Source organism: Fusarium proliferatum (assembly GCF_900067095.1).
Source record: "Fusarium proliferatum ET1 genome assembly, contig: FPRO_scaffold004, whole genome shotgun sequence".
Lineage (NCBI taxonomy): Eukaryota > Fungi > Ascomycota > Sordariomycetes > Hypocreales > Nectriaceae > Fusarium > Fusarium proliferatum.
The window spans coordinates 3,188,500-3,207,238 of record NW_022194793.1 but is presented as its reverse complement, the minus strand read 5'-3'; the positions used below and the strand labels follow the sequence as shown (position 1 = coordinate 3,207,238).

General features: G+C 50.4%; 4 protein-coding genes across 4 annotated transcripts; 1 reads left to right on the top strand and 3 right to left on the bottom strand.

The window, feature by feature from the left end:
• Positions 1 to 3,014: 3,014 nt before the first annotated feature.
• Positions 3,015 to 4,819, bottom strand: FPRO_05206 (uncharacterized protein; the record flags this gene model as incomplete). Its single annotated transcript, XM_031230798.1, has 2 exons — positions 3,015 to 4,508; positions 4,592 to 4,819. The coding sequence occupies 2 exons, from the start codon at positions 4,817 to 4,819 to the stop codon at positions 3,015 to 3,017; spliced, it is 1,722 nt and encodes a 573-aa protein (XP_031080899.1).
• Positions 4,820 to 6,310: 1,491 nt separating this feature from the next.
• On the bottom strand, positions 6,311 to 11,350 carry FPRO_05205 (uncharacterized protein; the record flags this gene model as incomplete). The annotated part of the gene is made up of 2 exons (XM_031230797.1): positions 6,311 to 8,049; positions 8,098 to 11,350. The coding sequence occupies 2 exons, from the start codon at positions 11,348 to 11,350 to the stop codon at positions 6,311 to 6,313; spliced, it is 4,992 nt and encodes a 1,663-aa protein (XP_031080898.1).
• A 2,061-nt stretch (positions 11,351 to 13,411) lies between these two features.
• FPRO_05204 (uncharacterized protein) lies at positions 13,412 to 17,220 on the top strand (the record flags this gene model as incomplete). Its single annotated transcript, XM_031230796.1, has 3 exons — positions 13,412 to 13,527; positions 13,657 to 14,361; positions 14,412 to 17,220. 3 exons carry the CDS (start codon positions 13,412 to 13,414, stop codon positions 17,218 to 17,220), a joined length of 3,630 nt encoding a protein of 1,209 aa, XP_031080897.1.
• A 549-nt stretch (positions 17,221 to 17,769) lies between these two features.
• FPRO_05203 (uncharacterized protein) lies at positions 17,770 to 18,522 on the bottom strand (the record flags this gene model as incomplete). Its single annotated transcript, XM_031230795.1, has 1 exon — positions 17,770 to 18,522. The coding sequence occupies one exon, from the start codon at positions 18,520 to 18,522 to the stop codon at positions 17,770 to 17,772; it is 753 nt and encodes a 250-aa protein (XP_031080896.1).
• Between the last annotated feature and the right edge of the window lie 217 nt (positions 18,523 to 18,739).

The window sequence follows — 18,739 nt, the reverse complement described above, 5'->3', positions numbered from 1 at the left end:
ACACTACGGCTCCCATCTCATTCCCAGCCAAGGCGGCTCTAGGGGAGCGATTGATGGGGAGGGGCACAGAGTACGGGTAATGCCATTTACTAGGGGCCGCATTGGCTTGGAGCTATGAATGGTTGCGGTCAATGAATGATGATGTTACGGAGACCGAACAAAGTCTCCGGATTCCGTATCGGAAGCCGGTGTACATTGTGCGTTACAACAAGTCATGGTATAATTGGAGAAGAGAGATTAGCTATGATGATGCAAAACTCAATCCGCTATCTAAATGGGTTCCTGAACGGGAATGTTGTGAATGGTCAGCTGCGGCTTCATGGTTGGTCTTCATTAATGCCCGTGTAAGTCAATGCCCGATACACTATTTCCCCAGTCACAGCTATAAACAGCATGGAAATGTAATAGAAATCTTGATCGGTGAATCTTTAATTTATACTGAAGTTGGTTATTACTCAATAAGGCTCCGATGATGAATTCGGAGATTTTCGGTCCTTGTCTATCGGAGGTGGCTTACATGTTCGGAACCCGATCATCAACGAACTCACTCACAATATGCTCTCTGGTCATTTTAATTCCCGAATTTCTCTCCGGTGCTCATAAACCCCATCGTAATCATCAGTATCACGCTGAGCAGCATTCGCCTTCTATAAAACAAGCGTCCCTGGATCCATCCCCCTATAGCATCACAGTCTTGACAGCCTCTTACCTCAGCCTTCAACAACCTACCTTACCTTATCGCACCGCAAGGCTGGCATCTCCCGTCATAGCTATCTCGTGTACGTACACACCCCTTCCATTTAAAAACTAGCAGATCTCCAAGACATCCAAAAGCCACAAACACGAGCCGCATGTTGGGAACCAGTCAGGGGTTAGGGATCCTAATCGAGGCGTTGAGTTGCGGCTCCAACGTTTTGAAGTGACGTCTGAGGTTCCTGTGATCCGAACGCCGTTGCCTTGAGCTTTTACCGAGCGAGATCGAACGATGAAGGAAGCTTGGATAGAGGTCAGGGATGGGAGCTGGGTAGTTGGGTAGCTGGGATTTGATTGTGACAGGAAAGATGTAAGTGGTCAATTTCTCATTTTGGTATTATTGCACTAAGGTATACCGATTTTCTCATTTCTCTTGGTCTATCGTCGTACTTGTTTCTTGAGTAGTTTATCTGTTGACCACCCACGATGTTAAGTACATAGTTGAGGCTATTCGTATGTATTGAGGATGCCTTTTGAGCTTCTAGGATATACACATACATACAATCTAACAACCATTCAACTCGTCAATTATCTCCCTCCCCTTAGATAGCTAATTACTCTTATCTCCCCAGTCGTCTGTAGAGCCTTTGCATCCTCTACGTCTCCCTCACCATCCTCAATATCCCAATCCCAAGCTATCGTCATCCTCCCTCAAAATCTTACCCTAGAATCTCAATCTCAATCTCAGATCCAACAACCGCACTCCCCCCACTTCCCACTAGCGCCCTACCTTAATTCTCCCACGCCCCTTTCGACGGGTCAAGAAAAAAAAAGGATCTCCCCAATTGTTGAGTTCCCCAATCCTCCAACGTCACCCAATCAAACACAACCTTCTTTTCGGAGTTTTTTTATCGTTCAATTTCAGAACCGCAGCCTCGTTACCCACGGTCATTTTCCGAATCCCCAACATTGTATGTACACATTAGATTGATGGATCTTTGGGTTTGGTTTCAGGAGGTGTTGGTATTGCCGGGGGGCCAGCGGAGCCGAAGTTCGGCGATACGTGGGATCTGAGCTGCATACTGACTGCATCCTTTTCAATGTTGATTGAGTTCGAACCATTTGATATGACCGTGTCTGATATGTTGGCATTGATCTAAAACAACGAGTGGTTACGCGTAATATCCTGAGAGCAATAATGCCTCCGCTAAGTTCAGGGAAAACAAGGTTGCATCCGTTGTTCCGATCAATCGATCTCGGCTCAACAGCTTCATTTGTCCTCAACCACTACCCATGATGAATTAAAGGTTAGACAAGTTGATTGAACCTGTTATCGTAAACACAACTATCATTCAAGTCAACAGCTTAACTTCTTTCATATCAGATATTATTTCGTATCAGTACCACAAAGACAGCGCTGCTTTGGCCTTCACATTTAACACTCTGAAACCACCATGAAGTTATCTGTATGTATTGGGCGTATCTAGACCAGGTTTCACCGCCAACTCCCCAGTCCTCGAGCTAAAGCTAAGATATTGCATCATACGCCTCCTCAGTCTGTATCTACACCTCTCTCTCCTCCTACTCCAATTTGCACAAAGGAAAAGAATAGATAAATAATTCAAGATCATAAGGCAACCCAGACTAATCTAGCCCGCGGGCCGTTGCCTCAGCCTTGTCAGACATCGTACGACTCCCCACTGATGTCCGCTCTCCCCCGCGAGCAACCTTACTTCACAGAGAAAAGTAAAGGTAGCCTCGCATCAACTCTTCCCCAGTATTACCCGCTCCCATCTCGCAAGCCGTTTTTTAAAATAAGGACCATCCAAGTTGATTTGCCCGGTCGATGACTCGCTTTTGGTGCGGTACACCCCCGTCTCTCCAGGCCTGGCAGGTATAGCATGTACGGATATGTGACTCGGGCATGTGTACACCTAGCCAGGCCCTTCCCTTCTAAGAAAACAAAAGAAAAATAATAATAAACAATGCCATCCATGTCTTCATAACATCCGTAAACCCCGGTGCCGAAATCCCAATGTACCCAAAGAAGCAGAAGTATTAGTAACGAAGTCTGCCAGAGAGCAAGAAGTGGAATCCCGTAACCATCGTCAACACCGTCTTCGCCGTCTTGAAGCGCCAGCCGTAAAAGTATGCCGAACCGTCCATGCCACCCCTTATGTTTTGTAGAAACGGATATAAATGATGAGGTGAAATGCGACCAATTTGATTTGCGTAAACCGCTCGAACCGCTTGCAAAGTAAACCATGTCAAAGAATATAATCGACCTGGGACAGTCGTAGAATTTCGTGGGATACAACTGTTTAGTAGGTCTCTCCCAGGTCGCTCAGTTTCCTTGGGCCGGATACACTGGACCTCATTGTGTTTGCGCTTATCCTTCGGCTACCGCTCTGGCGTCGAATCGTTGGCATAGGGATAGCGCTGCCTTCACCGTTCGAGTATGTACCCCTGCGGCTTGGCGTTCGGAACTCTCCCTCGTCCTCTTCTTCTAGGTCCAGGTGGCTAATGCTGGCAGAGTGGCCATGAATCGACCCTCCCATCGAGGAGCGGGGTCGGCCCATGGGTGTTCGAGTTCCTGAGAGTGATGCCCTTGAAACAGGTCGTGGGATCATTTCTCCGGCGGTTCGTGAGGGTGGTCGGGCATACGAAGTGACACTAGCACGTGAGCTCGGCCTGCTGATCTCCTCCGGACCTCCACGGTTCGGCAATGGGCCAAATGATAAGCGACTGACCCCAGACGTGCTAAGACGGGGCACGTGGCTTCCCTTGGTTGCTGGTGTTGGAATACCGGTGGTTGGTGTCATGTCGTCGCCTGCAACCGAAGATGCGGTAGAGCCACCAGTGCGCTTACGAGAACGGATCGTAACCGACGAAGGCACATTGGTAGAGCTATAAACCGACGTTCGAGGTGAGGCGCGAGGTGGAGTGCGAGTCGGCCCGGGAAGCTTAGATCGCGCGGAGTGCACACGAGCCTCGAGGCGTTGCATCTGGGCGGTAAGGGTTCGAATATGGGTGAGTGAGTTAGAGGCGGGAAGTTTGTGAGAAGCCGAGCGAGGCCCAACGGCACGGTTGGCTGGCGTGCGCATTGTCGTTGTGCCACCAGTTGAGATACGGCTACCAGGCGCACGGGTCGTCTTGGTAGGAGGCTTAGATCGAGGTTTGGGAGTGATGCTGTTGTCCGATGAGGGCAAACGAGAACGACCGGATGCTCTGGAAGTAGCCGGAGTTCTCGATGCCATCTTGGGAAGAGTTCCAGAGACGTCGGACATGGGAGGCGAAGGCGGGTCAGGAAGTTCGGAGAGAGTGTCCTCGTCTGGTACGGGCGACTTGGAATCTGGAGGCGTGGTAATGAGAGGAGAGCTGGCTGTAGAGCCAGGAGAGGCGGGGTGGTCGAAAGTTGGCGACTCGAGGATAGAAAGGTCGGTTGAAATGGTGGACAGGTGACGAGACTCCTGTTTCTTGATCTTGTCCTGCAGAAGCTCTGCTTCAATCTTGAGATCGCCCAGTTCCTCGCGCAAGCGCTGTGACTCGATACGTAGCTGTTCACGCTCCTGCTCGCCAATCTTGATCTCCTCTTCCATCATGACAGCCCTCTCAATCGCCTGGTTGTACTTTGACTCCATATCTTCCAGAGATGACGTGGTGTTGCGCGCCTGTCGCTCAAAGTCATCGTTGGCAACTTCAATATCCCTCAGCTTCATTTGCAAAGTCCTGTTTGTGTCTCGAAGTGTGGTGATTTCCTTCTCGAGTGCATTCTGGGATGCGCTGGCCTCTGTTTTCGACTCTCTGTATTTTCTCTGTGCGACGAAACGAAGCCATTGTCAGCCAAAAACGTCCCGCCCGATTAGAGTTGGAGGCTGTTGGGAATGAGTAGACATACCTTCCACTCCTCAACCTCGAAACCAAGTGCTTCGGCTTTTTCTTGGTGATGTCGCTCCTGCTTCTCTGCTCTCTCGATATCCTTCTCCAACTCCTGCTCAAGCTCCCTACTTGAATCCCTGAATTCGGCCAGTTCGGATTCTAATTGTTCATACTGTGACTTGTACCAGCCAAGGGTATCCTCGACGCTGGCCCCAGGACCTGGCGGAGAGGATGGAGGCTCTGCCATATTGCGTACTTTAATTGATTTGCTGGTGTTTGTTGTTGTTTATTGTCTCTCTCGCATCGATATGTACGTAAAGGGGGGGCTGCTGTCGCGATATCGAAATGTCGGGAGGCGGGATGAAGAAAGGTGGCGCAGGCAATAATACGTGGGTAACAAAGATGAAAATCGTTGATGGATTCGTCGAATGATTTGATGCTATGACCGCGCAACTGTCGGCATAGTCAGTCGCCCTGTTCTTGGGCGAAGTGGCGGGAGATTTCGCTCACCGATTCCAGGACCCAACGATGATCGGAAGGGAAACAGAGGATGACCCTGCCCTGTCTGTCTATTCGCAAACGGTACCTACCTAATTCTTACCTGTAGAACTGCAAGATGCTGGAAATCTGCAGTTGTTAGTATTCGCGGCCGCTGGAGAGCGGAAGTTCCATGGGTAGGAAACGTCGCGCGATGATTGTCGTAGTTGTTGAGTTGATGTGAGTGTTGAATCAATGTTTGGCCTGTGACCTTGGGCTGTTGATGCGACACATGGTCCCCCCATTCTCCTTGTGCCAGCATCATGCACTAAACTCAGATAGGAAAGGTCAGTGGCAGCCATGGGCAACAGGGCGTTTCCGTTCCTTCAACGACCCCACTATTGGACAGCAATCTTCTGTCTCAGATACACACGTGACTCATATGACTCTTTGTGCCTGAATTGTGGTCGTATCCATTCTTTGTTATGTGCGTTGTCAATTCTACCCATCTCTATCGCTTGAAGCTGATCGGAAAGATTCACTTTGATCTGAATCATCTCAAGTTTCTCTTAAGCTCAGTGCATTGACCTAGGGGTTATCCGTATGCACCACCGCTCTGATACTTTGACAGGGGTTCGCCACTTTGTCTTAGACTCAAGTTTCATAACGTGAATCTATGAATAGAAGCTGATATTAACCCACGATCCATGACAGACAAGCATGTGCGTCATTTTCGCATGACGGGCAGCTTTGACAACTCATACAGCATCACAAAAAGAAAATTAGAAATTCTAGGGATACAAACTAGCCCGAAAGACGACTTGTCAACAAAAGCGTCACCTGAGCATTTATTCGTTGTTGTGTTTACACTTTAAATACCCACTCTAGGGGAGCCAAGGTGTGTTGGGATCTTTATCCCAAGCGACAAAAAAGACTAGCCTAAACCTATGGACTTCTTTGATGAGTTTATTTTGGTATCTTCCAAGTTCACTTGCCCCACAGGGCCACTCTCTTGCATGGAGGGTAGCATGTTTGTGGCTTCATTCCACAGAATCAATCCAGACATGACATAATTCACTGCAGGCTTATGCACTCTAATTGAAATCCATTGAATTGAATAGAAGTGAAGTGCTTATTAGTGAATCTTGGTTCATATTGGCAATTGCCTTTAATAAAGCGCTAAAATATCAAGTCCGATGTCTAGGCTCTATCCACATAGTCAGTCATACCGCCTGTTCTGCGCTGTTCACCCTCCCTCACATCACAGTCTTGCCCCTCCAGCTCTCCATGCACCTCTGACCCTTCCCGCTCCTGCAGCGGCAGCCCCAAAGTTATGCAGCCTTTCCCCAATAAGGTAGGCTTCGTCCCGTATGCGGGCCGTCCAACCATTAAACACCTTGACCAGGCCAATCGTGTTCTTGACCAGCAAGGCGGCCAGCGCAATAGCTGGGTATGAGTGTCGATATGTTATCGCAATTCGCGCAGCTTCAGCCAGTTCGCTCTCTCCTGCTTCGATGCCTGGGATGATGTTGTACTTGATTAGAGCGCTTGTGAGTGCTGGAGGCCCAAATATGGCAGCTCCAGCAATCGCAAGACCAGGAAGCACGAAAGCTCGGGTCAGAATGCCGATATCAGGGTTCGCCCACCCGCCTCGCAATACCGTTCGGACAGCGACAGCAAGGCGAGTATCTGGGAACATTGATGTAATCATCCGAGCTCCGAGTTTCAAGTATAGTAGGCCCAGTGTCCAGGCTTGGATCACACGTACCGTGTGCCGGCTAGCTTCTGGCCCACCCTCTCTTGCGGCCTGAATTGACGCAGCCGTCGGAGGATACATGTAAGTGTGGAGGGGAATTGCGAGATACAGTTCCATGAGTCCCGAGATGAGGAGCGGGAAGACAACAAGTAGGAAAGAATAAGCATAAAGCATCTTGGCACCCCGTAACAAAACTGCAGCGGCGCGTCGCTCAAGATTTCCAGCAGCCAGGGATGCTCTAGCAGCGGAAACCCCATCCTTGATCTTCACCCAAACACTGCGAGCGTGGAAGACCAGGTAAGCTGCGGAACCGAGAAGATAAACACCTATACTGAATGCATAGATGTCGTTTGTTCGGATATGCTGAGGAATCAGCATTTTAAACATGCGTCGGCCAAACACGAGTGGAATAATGGTGAAACCAACTCCTGTGACCGCCGCAAAGATCCAGATAAATAGAATGAACAGGAAGACCCTCGCTCGGAAGTGAGGTGGTATATAGACCATCTGATACTGGTTGCTGGCGTAGAGATCAGTATCTTCCTGCCCATCGATTCTTCGCCCATGCTCATCAACATCAAGGAAGACCCTCTTGCCCTTGGGTATCTTGATGCGATCGGATGCAGGTGCACGAACAAAACGTCCACTCTCAACAAGTTGATTCGCGGTCTTGAGATGATTTTTGTGTCGAGTGAGCGAGCGAATTTCACTGTTGTTAAGAGGAGCCCTTGGCTTAGCATCACCCCCATCAAAGAAATCAGTCCAGGTCTTTGGTACGACCTTATACCGGATATCAAGCTCTAGAAACAGAGTCTTGTACCATGGAAGTCGTTGGCCTCTGACGGGATTACCCAAACTCAAGCTCCCCTCCTCGTCAATTTTTCGTTCGCCGAAGAGAAAGTAAGTGAGTCGTAAGCCTCGGGCGCAAGTCCTGAACCACCATGTATACATAGCATGGAGCCCATCCCCGGGTTTGAAGAAGCTGACGGCAAGTGGCATAAGGAAGTTGTAGAAGAGTAGGTCCACAGGAAACTCGAGTACTGGCTCATTGGACGAGTAGTGAACAGGAAGAACTCCTGGGACTGTATAAGACAGGCCCCATACCACGCCACCCAGACAGACTATGACCAGGGCGCCGTACACAAAAGCTGAGAAGAGGATCTTTCTCAACTGCGTGGCCAGGGATCTTTCCAGGACATCTCGAACAGGGTGAAACTCGGGGTCATCTGGGTCGCGAATGAAGTCTGTAAATCTGTTAGCTTCAGCAATGCAAGGAATAAAGGAAAACTTACAGAGAACGCCTTGGCGCATAATCTTCCTACACATCGACACAAAGAGGGCAAAATGGAACATATAGCCAGTGCCAACAAACCAGTGAACGAAGACGGAAGTCAGGGGATAGTGATAAGTAAAGAGGAGGCGAGACTTGAAAGTCGTGTTCTCAAACAGGGGAAGGAGAGCGCCGTCCAGCAAGAGTCCGCAATAAAGCGGGAAGACAAGCATCTCAATGCTAATGATCATGATAACCTTCATAATGCCACTAGCTTGGTGCAGGGTATCGATGATGCCAGCCTCCCAAGCTTGAAGCATATGACCACGAGAAAATGGGCTTCCGCGCTTTAAGTAAAGTGCACCGAAGAAGAATAGTGTTGAATAGCCTGCTGCGATGGCCCAGAAGCGATCCAGCCCCGACCAGTGGGCCAGCTCCGGATTGACGTTAAGAGGTCCATCAGGCTCTCCAAGGCTGACCACCCAAGAATTCGGCTTCAATACTGCAGAGGAGAGAGCGGTGATCTTGAGCCATGCTACAGCTGCTGCCGATGTAATTGATTCCACCGACACGCTGCTGGTGAAGATTCTGCCACTGAAGATAAAGCCCACAACCTTACTGATGATCATGAAGAGAGCACCGATATTGCCTTTGACTGCGAGGAGTGCACTATGGCTGATGGCAGAGAAGTTCTGCATCTCTGCTGCAGACATGGGCAAATCCATGAAAGTATAGTCCAACACTCGCGAACCGGCATTGGTCCAGAGGGACCATGAAGCCTTTCTTGCTATGATGACGTGAGAGCCCACAAGGCCCCCAATAAGGCCCGTGAATATGTCGATCATGTTGATAGCAACCCACAAACCAAATCCGGCAACCATAACGGCAGCATCTTGCAAGAGTTTGGAGAATTCAAAGATCAGGCGAACAAGACGCATGGGGTTAGCAACCACCCAGAGGCTGACACGTCCGAAATTGTAAGGAACAAAGATGCAAGCAAAGATTGTCACAGAAACGAGGACTGCGCAGAAAATAGCGTTTTGGAAGAGTCCAGCAACAGGTCCACGCATACCGATCAGCTCCATGACACCCTCAAAGTCTTCGAGATCTTCCATGGCTTCTTGATCAAGGCCAGCACCTGGACCATCGCCCAGATCCTCGGGTTCCCCGGGCTCTTGCGCTGCAGCCTCATCAGGAGGAGGCACGTCTTGGTGGACCTCATCAAGCTCAGTTTCCCAGCCATCGGTATCGTCTTGCTGAGCGGCGATGGGTTCAGCGGCATTCGCCTCTGGCACAGCTCGTTGTTGCTCATCCAAGTCACCCCACATGAAATCAGTCACTCTACCGACTAAACCAGCGGGGTGGTCGTTTTCCTGAACTGCAGCAAGTGGAGGCTGTTCCGATGTGTGTGGCTCCGGAGTTCCGAATGTTCCAGTGCGTTCAACCTGATGAGCTGGCTCATCCTCGTTTTCTCTCAAATCGGGCAAAGCATTAGCCGCAGCATCATGCCCCAGCTGTTCATGGTTTTCGGATCCAAAAAGTGCTGCCTGAGAAGCATCTGATAACCCACTTGACGCCCCTGCCTCCTGAGTATCAACAGGCAGGTTTACAAATGACCAACTGTTGTTAGCCAGAGGGTTCACTGAGTCATGAAGTTGAGGCCCATCTGAAACAGCGCGAGGCCGAGAAGGACTTGTTGTAAAGCTTGTCTCAGATGTTTGCTGAGGTAGAGGTGGTAGGATCTCCTTTTCCTTGCCCTTGCTTGAAGATTCGCCGGGCACATACATTGGTGTTGGATAGTCATCAGAACCGGGTGTGTAAGCCTTCCGAGATGAACTGGCAACAGTAGAGCCGAAACTTCCTGCTCGCTCTCGACTAGTGTCAGGATCGGTGACAATACCAAGGAGAGGCTCGTCATCTTCATCATGTAGAGCCCGGCGCGTGACATCAACCCAATATGAGAGCTTGTTTTCAAGCCCCTCCTGGTGGATAAGCTCCAGGATCTTTCGAGCATCACCGTCTGCCTGTCGGTAAATACGAAGGTATTCGTAGACGCTGGCACGCTCCTCAGCAACAACTGCGTCTGGAGGGGTTTGAGATTCAACTGGACCTGCCTCAGCAGGGCTGGTTTCAATAAGACCTGGAGGGACCACGAGCTCAGAGTTCGTTCGCCTGCGTAAACGTCCATCAGCCTGAACCTGAGCGGCAAAGGCGACATCATTTGCGGTGGCAAAAGGGTCTCCAGTATCCAAAGTCTCGTCGTCTGATTCGTCTGGGCCCTGCAGTTCCTCCACTTCTTCCGGTCGGACAAGCATGGGCTCCTGCTGCGGCACAGGATTCTCAGGGGCTGGAAAGGCAGGGCGCACGTTCATCTCTGGCTGCTGCTGAACAACATAATCTCGAACCAGAATAACGAGAATGAAGCAAACGATGACCAAGACAGTGATGATTTGGCCTTCAAGGATCGAAATAACGGCGCGGTTGAGAGTTGGGTTTCGAGTCAAGTTGTTTAAGAATGCTACCTCTCCAAGCAGGGTTGGCGGTATGGACATGGACGGGGATGAAGTTGCGTTAGTAGATTCAGGGTGATCGGACTTGACTGCAACGCCCCAAATAGACATCATACGTGCGAAGAAGTCAGAAATATTCTGTTCAGACAGACCATCGAGCAGAGTATTGGCAACCGAAGCTGGAGTAGTAGTCGCCACAAATAACGGGCTTCCAGGGCATGTCTCGAAATCCAAGGCCGAAGGAGACATTCCCCGTAATGGGCTTGCTGTCGACGACGCTGTGTCATTGGAGCGAGTCATCATGGAAGTGCTGCCAAAACCCTCATCACTGACCCAGAACATGACTGACCAAATGCCTCTCATAAAGTAAGGCAACCAGCAGAGCCAAACGCTGATGGCCAGGGCTCCACGAAGCCATACCAAGACATTTTGGAAGAAGTATCTGGCCATGTGTCCGATGAAGATATGTACAGGAAGAGACTGAGGCATGTCGGGGGCGTATAGCTTCGTGAACCGGAATGATGTCTTGCAAAGTTCGCAGTACTTCTTTTGAGAATGGGATAGCCACTCCATCAAGCAATCCTGATGAACATACTTAATACTACCACTGCACTTGCAAGGGTAGAACAGCGGTTCCTCGGGAGTTCCTTCGCCTCGACATATTCGACAGATGCCGGGGTTATCTTGAGACTGTAGTAGATCATCGGATCGAGTCGAGGTTCGGTGTAGGCTCTTAGCCTTGGCAATCGAGGTTGGATCTTCCATGATGACAATTTGAGTTTGACGAAGGCGATTCGAAACAAATCGATCGCGCCCACGAGGGGCTTATTTTATCAGGTTGCTCACAGAGGCATGCGCCGAAGTGTCGAATCGTATCGAGGGGTCTGAATGGAGTCGTAGTCGGAAACGGAGAGACGATGAGCAGACCGACGAGCGTTGTAGAGAAGGTTTGGGCTTCGATGAGATATTAAACGGTCCGCAGATTCAACAGGCGAATGTGTATATAGTGTTTGCCCCAGCCGGTGCAGAACCTAACTGTAATGTTGCTGTTAAACTAAGAGTTGATTCTTGAAGATTAAGGTTGACTTTGTTGAGAGACGTGGTTCTTAATAATTGCCCGCCCGTGTTGGAGGAAACGCTAACCGCCACCCCCCACAGTTGACCTGCCCGAACTGCGAACCCAACCGGAGATGCCTTGCAATGTGCTGAGCTACGCTGGATCGGAATCGGGGTAGTAATTTTCCGGTAGTGACAGGATCATGGAACTCACGTGTTAGCGCCAAATCACTGGTTGATGTCATGGCAAAACAGCCAGCATGAACCTTCGGATGTAAGAAAAGTCAAGATCTGGATTGTAATGAATTAAAATACGTTGGTAATTTTTGGTGCAAGTTTAAGAAGCTTTCTGACAGGCTATTTTTGATACCCTGATCTAGAGTCTGAAGTTTTCTGTCCCCCTACGTACCTAGTAAATGCTGATGTTCATGGCGACAAAAAGGTGCTGTGTTTGTCTGATGAATGTATCACAAGAAGTTCCATATTTTGGCGAAGCGTCATAGACTTTGAGCCTCAGTGCCTGTCTATGCAGATGGAGAGCTGCGCTGGAAGTCTTTTAACTCATCATGATATACCATGACCGAGACGTCTCCCTATTGTCATGGATACCCTATGTTTCAGAACGGTGTCTTTTTCTGTCCAAGACTGAGACGCTATCACATGGAAATGTTCGTCGGGTACTACAGCGCGGCTCGGGACAGTCAGTTGATGAATTAGCTGCCATGTTATGCTGTCAAAAACTTCAGAGGAAACCCTCAGACAAGTTAGTGGTATTTAGTGCATGCTCTTACTTTTTCTCGGTAAAGTCTAGTATGTGATAAACCATTCTTGCACCTTTTCAGATTCCCTGACGTATTATGTTTGACATTTCAGCTCGTCGTTTATATCTAAGTTCCTGATCATCCAATCAGTGCGTGTGGTCCTGTCAGTGGCATCAAAAGGCGTTCGGGTAAAGCAAGCTTATGTGGTTCTGGATGACGTCGCGACCATGCAACTGTTTCGAAAACTGCAGGACAGGAAGCAATCCATGTTGGATGGTTGCTTATCTTTGTACTGACAGTGACAGAAACGGCATAATCAACTAATGGCGTCTGGGTGCATGACACCACTGTACAGACATGATGTGCGTGCTAGTAAACGTTAGAGACCTACCAACCTTAGCTTCCATTCGCTGGGTTGGATTGGATTCCAGACCATGGATGGGATGGGATGGACATGGCCAAGACCAAGGCAGCTGTAACGACGTCAACCGTGACTTTCAGTTATCTCCTCTTCTATTCCCTAACGTTAATCTTAATATCCTCCTTCTCCTCCTAAAATAACACATACATCCATACAAAAGCCAAGAGCTTAACTCCTTTCTTATTTGCAGCTTCGGTTGCTTTCTTTCGCTGTCTCGCTCTTGTCTCGAGTCGTGTCACAGAAGAGCTCCTAGACCTCTCGCTTGCTTCACGGCACCAGTATTTTACAGCACGCAACCCCTGCAGTTTGTCCTGAACTGTAACGCACTATAGGTAAGCCAGCTTCATTCACTCAACCTTAAAGCTCTCAAAACTTTTGCAACCCTGACCTGACCTGACCTTGTCAAGACCAACACGCTTCAAAGAACACATTTGTTCCTCGGTGCCTCCTCTCGCGTAGCTGAAAGCTGGAGTCTTTGCTACCGTTCGCTTGCCAATATTGGCTCTCGTCTATCAACTCCCATCATTGATTGCTTTGACCGCAGCGCGTGTCTAGCACGTCATCATGGCCGAGTCCGCCGGCTCGATCATGAACGGCAACGGCCACATCAACGGCAAGGCGAATGGAAAGCCTGTCGTAGGTCGCAGAGGTTCAATTAAGAAGAGAAGAAGTATTTTTGCATGGACTTTTAGTGTCGTTGCTAGGTATGTTTTCTCTGCGCGTCGTCATGGCATCTCGTTCTCGCTTGATGTCTTTTTACCAATCTTTTCCATCGTTATCGCATTGAGATGCCACCGTTTTCACACACAATAAGCTGACTGTTTTTCTGCTAGACTCGCGACATGGTTCGCCATCTATACAGTCCTCTTCCGATGCCCACCCTCGCTCGAACAGTGCGACGAGAACTCCCCATCGATTTGTAAACCCTACTTCCAGGTTAAGAACACCGTGCAACCTCACGTTCAACCATACTACAACCACTATGCAGCGCCCTACGTTGAGATCGCCCGTCCATATTACGATACTGTCGATAGCAAGGTCTGGCAGCCCACTCGCGCATACGCTGTTCAATATGGAGCTCCATGGGTCGAGAAGGCGCAGGCGCATACCCAAGCTTTGTGGGAGAAGAATGGACAGCCTCAGCTTGTCAAGTACCAGGCTCTTGCGCGTGCGCACTATGAGCAATCCGTTGGCCCCTACGTGAACCAAGCTGGCGAGAGGCTAGGTCCATACTACGACATTGCCCGCACCAATGGCCTGCAGATGTACTACGAATACCTCCAGCCAGGCTACGAATTTGTTCACCCATACGCTATTCGAGGTTATGATGTAGCTTCCGACTTTACTACAAAGACAGCTCTCCCCACAGCGTACTGGACATGGAACAAGACTTATGCGTTCCTTGACAGCAATGTTTGGCCTCACGTCCGCGCCGTCTACGTCCAGAACGTTGAGCCCCAGCTTATTCGCATCGGTGAGCGATTGGGACGTTACAAGACCAAGACTACCAAGCCCATTCAGGAAAGCTACTCCTCAAGGTAGGATCTCTGAGCTACATATCATTTACACGTTGTCTAACACCACATAGCTACACCATAACAACTGCCTCATCTTTCCAGAAGCCCGCTCCTCAGAGCACCACTTCTGTTCAAATATCATCATCTCAGGCTCCTATTGCTACTGAGAGCCCTCTACCTGAAGTTGAATCTGCTTCTCCTGAGTACATCAACCCTGTCCAGGCCCCTCCTCCCACCGAAAATGAGAGCGAGAAGCGACGAAAGGCTCGCGAAATGGTGGCTCAGGACCTCGAAACTTGGCAGACAAAGTTTGCTACTCAAGCCGATGAGGGTGCCACTGACTTGGAGGAGCGCGTTGACGAGATTGCCAAGCGCATGATTGAGGAGAATGTCAACACTAACGGTCAGAAGCTCTTTGACGACCTTGAGACCACAATTGATCGAGAACTCACCGGCCTTCGAAACAAGATCGTAGAACTTGCTGGAACTAACGCGGATGGTGCTGATGTGAACCAACAGATCGTCACCGCTGTGCGATCTTCTGGAATGGCCATCAAGCAGAAGGCCCAAGCCATTCGACAATGGCGCCAAGGCTATGACCAGGAACTCCAGGAGACTGTTATCACTGTCGCCGATGTTCATTTCCAGGTTCTTGATGAGACTAGGAATCTCGCCCTACAACAGATCGGAATGAGGTGGGCTTGGACAGATGGCATCACTTACAAGGACTGGGCCAAGTACCACGAGCTGAAGCGTACACTCAATGAGTGGACTGAGCAACTGAAGCAACTGATCGTTACCCACCCAGCTCTGCTCGAGGCCCAGGACGCCGCTGCACGAGTTGAGGATGAGGGAATGGAGATCGCCTCTGTGGCTGCTAAGGAGCTGGCTCGCCTTAAGGACGTTGCCCGCTACAAGGTTGCTGCCGGAGATACGTCAGACAATTTTGACGTTGACGCTATGAAGCTTGCAGCCGAGCAGGCTGCAGCAGCTAAGGAAGCTGAGGCCCAGACCCCCGCTGAGGACGACAGCGCCGCCTCCAGCCTTTCAGACGTCGTTGAAGAGGCTACATCTCAAGCACAGGACGCCGAACAGAACTTGGAAGACTTTGTCGCTTCTATTGCCGAGCCTGTTAAGGAGGAGGCATCCGAAGTTGCCGAATCTGCCAGCGAGAGCGTTTCCAGCGCTTCGTCTGTTTTCGACGAGCCTAACATAATCGAGAAGGCTACCTCAGCCGTTTCAAGCAGCGCCGAATCCATCGCCAGCGACGCCTCTAGCCTCATATTTGAAGGTGAGGAGAGTGCCAGCAGCATCGCTAAGGAAGCCTCAGAGACTGTCGAGTCTCTATCCTCCACTGCCTCCGACTCCGCCGCCCCCGTTATTGAAGAAGCGTCCAGCGAGCTCTCGGAAGTCGTCGAGTCAGCCACCAATGTCGCAAAGTCAGAAGACAGCAGTATGTCGACCCCCCTTGCCTCGGAAGCATCTGAAGTGCTTATCGGTGACACCATTTCCGTAGTCAGCAATGGTAGTGAAGAGCCCCTTGAGGCTGGTGACAAGGAGCCACTCGTCGAGATTGAGGAGGACCCCCTGACCCACCGCGATGAGACCCCTCTGTCTGAACAGCATGAGCATGTCAAGCCCGCTTTCCTCGGTGCTGCAGCCCAAGAGGTCCCTCACCGACAGATCGTCCTTGATGACTATGTCGATACGGATGCGATTGCTAGCGCCACCGATGCTGCGCAGTCTGTGTACTCGAACGCCGTTTCTCGTGCCTCCGAGCAATACTCAAGCGCTCTTTCAGTCGTCTCTGCTCAGATCTATGGTACTCCCAAGCCAGTTCATGAGCAGCTGCTGTCTTCTGTCTCCTCGTCTTATGACAAGGCAGTCTCAGCCGCTGGTGATCAGTTTGACAAGGCTAAGCAGGCCGCTACCACCGCCGCTCAACAACTTCCTGCCACCACTACCGTCCCAACCTGGCTCGACTGGGAGCGTATTGAATCCATTGCTTCCCAGAGACTCAACGAAGGTCGACTTTGGGCCGAAATCCAGTACCAGAGTGCTCTCATTGCCGCTGGACTCGCCACACCTACACCTTCGTCAGCCCCCGAAAAGTACTATGAGCAGGCCAAGATGAACTACTATGCTGGCCTCGGTGCTGCCCAGGATCGATACTCTAGATTCCTGGCTGGCGCATCTTCTGCTCTCTCGTCCCTCACCGCTACCCCTACTCCCACTGACCTTACAGGATCTGCCTCCTCTGTCGCTTCTGTGGCTAAGGAGTCTGCTGCTTCCGCTGCCCAGGCGGCAGGTGAAGCTGCAGGGTCTGTTTACTCTGCTGCTGGCGACACCGTCAAGTCTGCCGCCAAGGCTGTTGACGACTCCATCTCTTCAGTTGTCGATGCTGCCAACGAGCAGATCTCAGCCGCTGGCCTTGCCATTGGTGATTCTTGGAACAACATTGTTGAGCAGATCAGTGGCCAAGTTTACGGCGAAACGACCCAGATCGCCTGGTACGAGCATGTCTGGGGTGACGCCAGCTCATATGCCTCCAAGGCCACCGACGCTGCTGCTGACAAGGCATCTATCGCCTCCGAAGCAGCTGCAGCATCTGCTGTTACCGCCTCAGCCGAGGCACTTAGGCAGTACGAATCCGTGAGCGAGCTTGTCTCCGAGCTCATCAGCGGCAAGGAGCCCTCTTTCACCGAGAGCGTCCTGGCCCGATTCCAGAGAGCCTACGCCACCGCTGCTGCCAACGCTGAAAGCCTCAGAAGCCAGGCCAACGAAGCTGCGGCCTCTGCCGCTGACAAGGTTGGCAGTGCAGCCAGCGAGGCTACCGAGGCTGTCAAGGAGACCTTCCAGCGTGCGAAAGACGAGTTGTAAAGCCGAATGGAAAAGCCGACTAGGAGGAAACATTCTTTTGGAACGATACCCTAGATGATATGACGATCGTTTAATGACATGAATGGTTGTGGAGGTGATTAAAAAAAAATGCAAGAATGAAATGATAGGAGAAGGTGGAAAAGGTGCAGGACACGAAAGACGAGGAACAGTAAATTTGCGGGTGCGTTTGATGGGATTTGGATCTCATTTGTGATTGACGATGACCGATTGTTATGTACTTTTATGATTGCTAGCCCTAATTGATACTTTCAATATTATCTTGGTGTCTTTGTGAGTTAGTTGATGTTATGTATGTTCCTTTGTGCTTGTCACCAGCAAAGCCATCGCGAATTGGGGACAACTAGTCAAAGTCGAAGAGTTTTTATCGGTCAATGAGTAGCAGCTAGAAGCAATATTCTATCCCATGCCAAGTATACATCTTTGGACTCCCTAACCATCAAGCTCTGTGGTATAGCCTAGTATCCCATAGTTCACCCCTATATGCCCATTCCAAGCATCTTTGTATACCTCAATCTGAAGAGTTCCAAATCAGGGCTTAAACCAAGGCCAGTTCTCCACATCCATGTCTTCTTCTTCATGCTTGGTCTCGGGAAAATAATGCTCGTAGCTAAGAGGGGCAGATGTGTCTACAGAAGAAACTCTAACCCAGTCGATGTTCTCCTCCGCTGAATACATGGCGAGCTCTTCGCCTGTCTCTTCGATCACTTTGGTGAAGTAGGCGTTTTCCTCCTCGGTCCAGACACGAGATTGATTATAGGCGGTGAGTTCAGGGTCCTCGACCTCACCGTCCTCGAGGAGGCTGATCTCATCGTGGTAATAGTTGTCGGCTGGGTCGAGATACAGAGGTTCCATGTCGAGAAGGACAGACTTGTCTGCGAGGATGAAGGGCGAGTCAAATTCAAATCTGATTTCCACAGGAGCGAAGAAGTCAAACTCCTCTCCTTCAACGGAGTCGATCTCGTCAATCGTGAGGTTGTTGTCTTTGCTTAGGTCGCTGAGGGTGACGGAGGAAGGGGTGTCTTCCTTATCCTGAGTCTCTGCATTCATGACCTGAAAGGTAGCGTCGGAGTAGGCTGGCGGGTGAGACATGCGGCAAGGCTCAGCGAGGTTATCGTTAGGCCAGGGCTTCTTCTCGATGAAGTTCTCGGGCAGGTCGCGAGGGAACCAGCAATCTCTGCCGAACGACACTGCAGGAATACATCTCTCGAGGACCCAGACTTTGGGGTCTGGATCAACGGGATGACCGCACTCGGGGTAGACGTATCGAACTGCTCTACACATGGTTTCTTGGAGCTCATTAGCCTCAGTGGGAGGGTATAGGAGGAGGAGGAGGAGGAGGAGGAGGAGGAGGAGGAGGAGGAGGAGGAGGAGGAGGAGGAGGAGGAGGAGGAGGAGGAGGAGGAGGAAGCGAGAGGAGTAGGGAGAAGAAGACGTACTACGACGTACGATACGAAGTACGACAAACAAGTAACGAACGAAGGAAGGAAGGTAACGTACC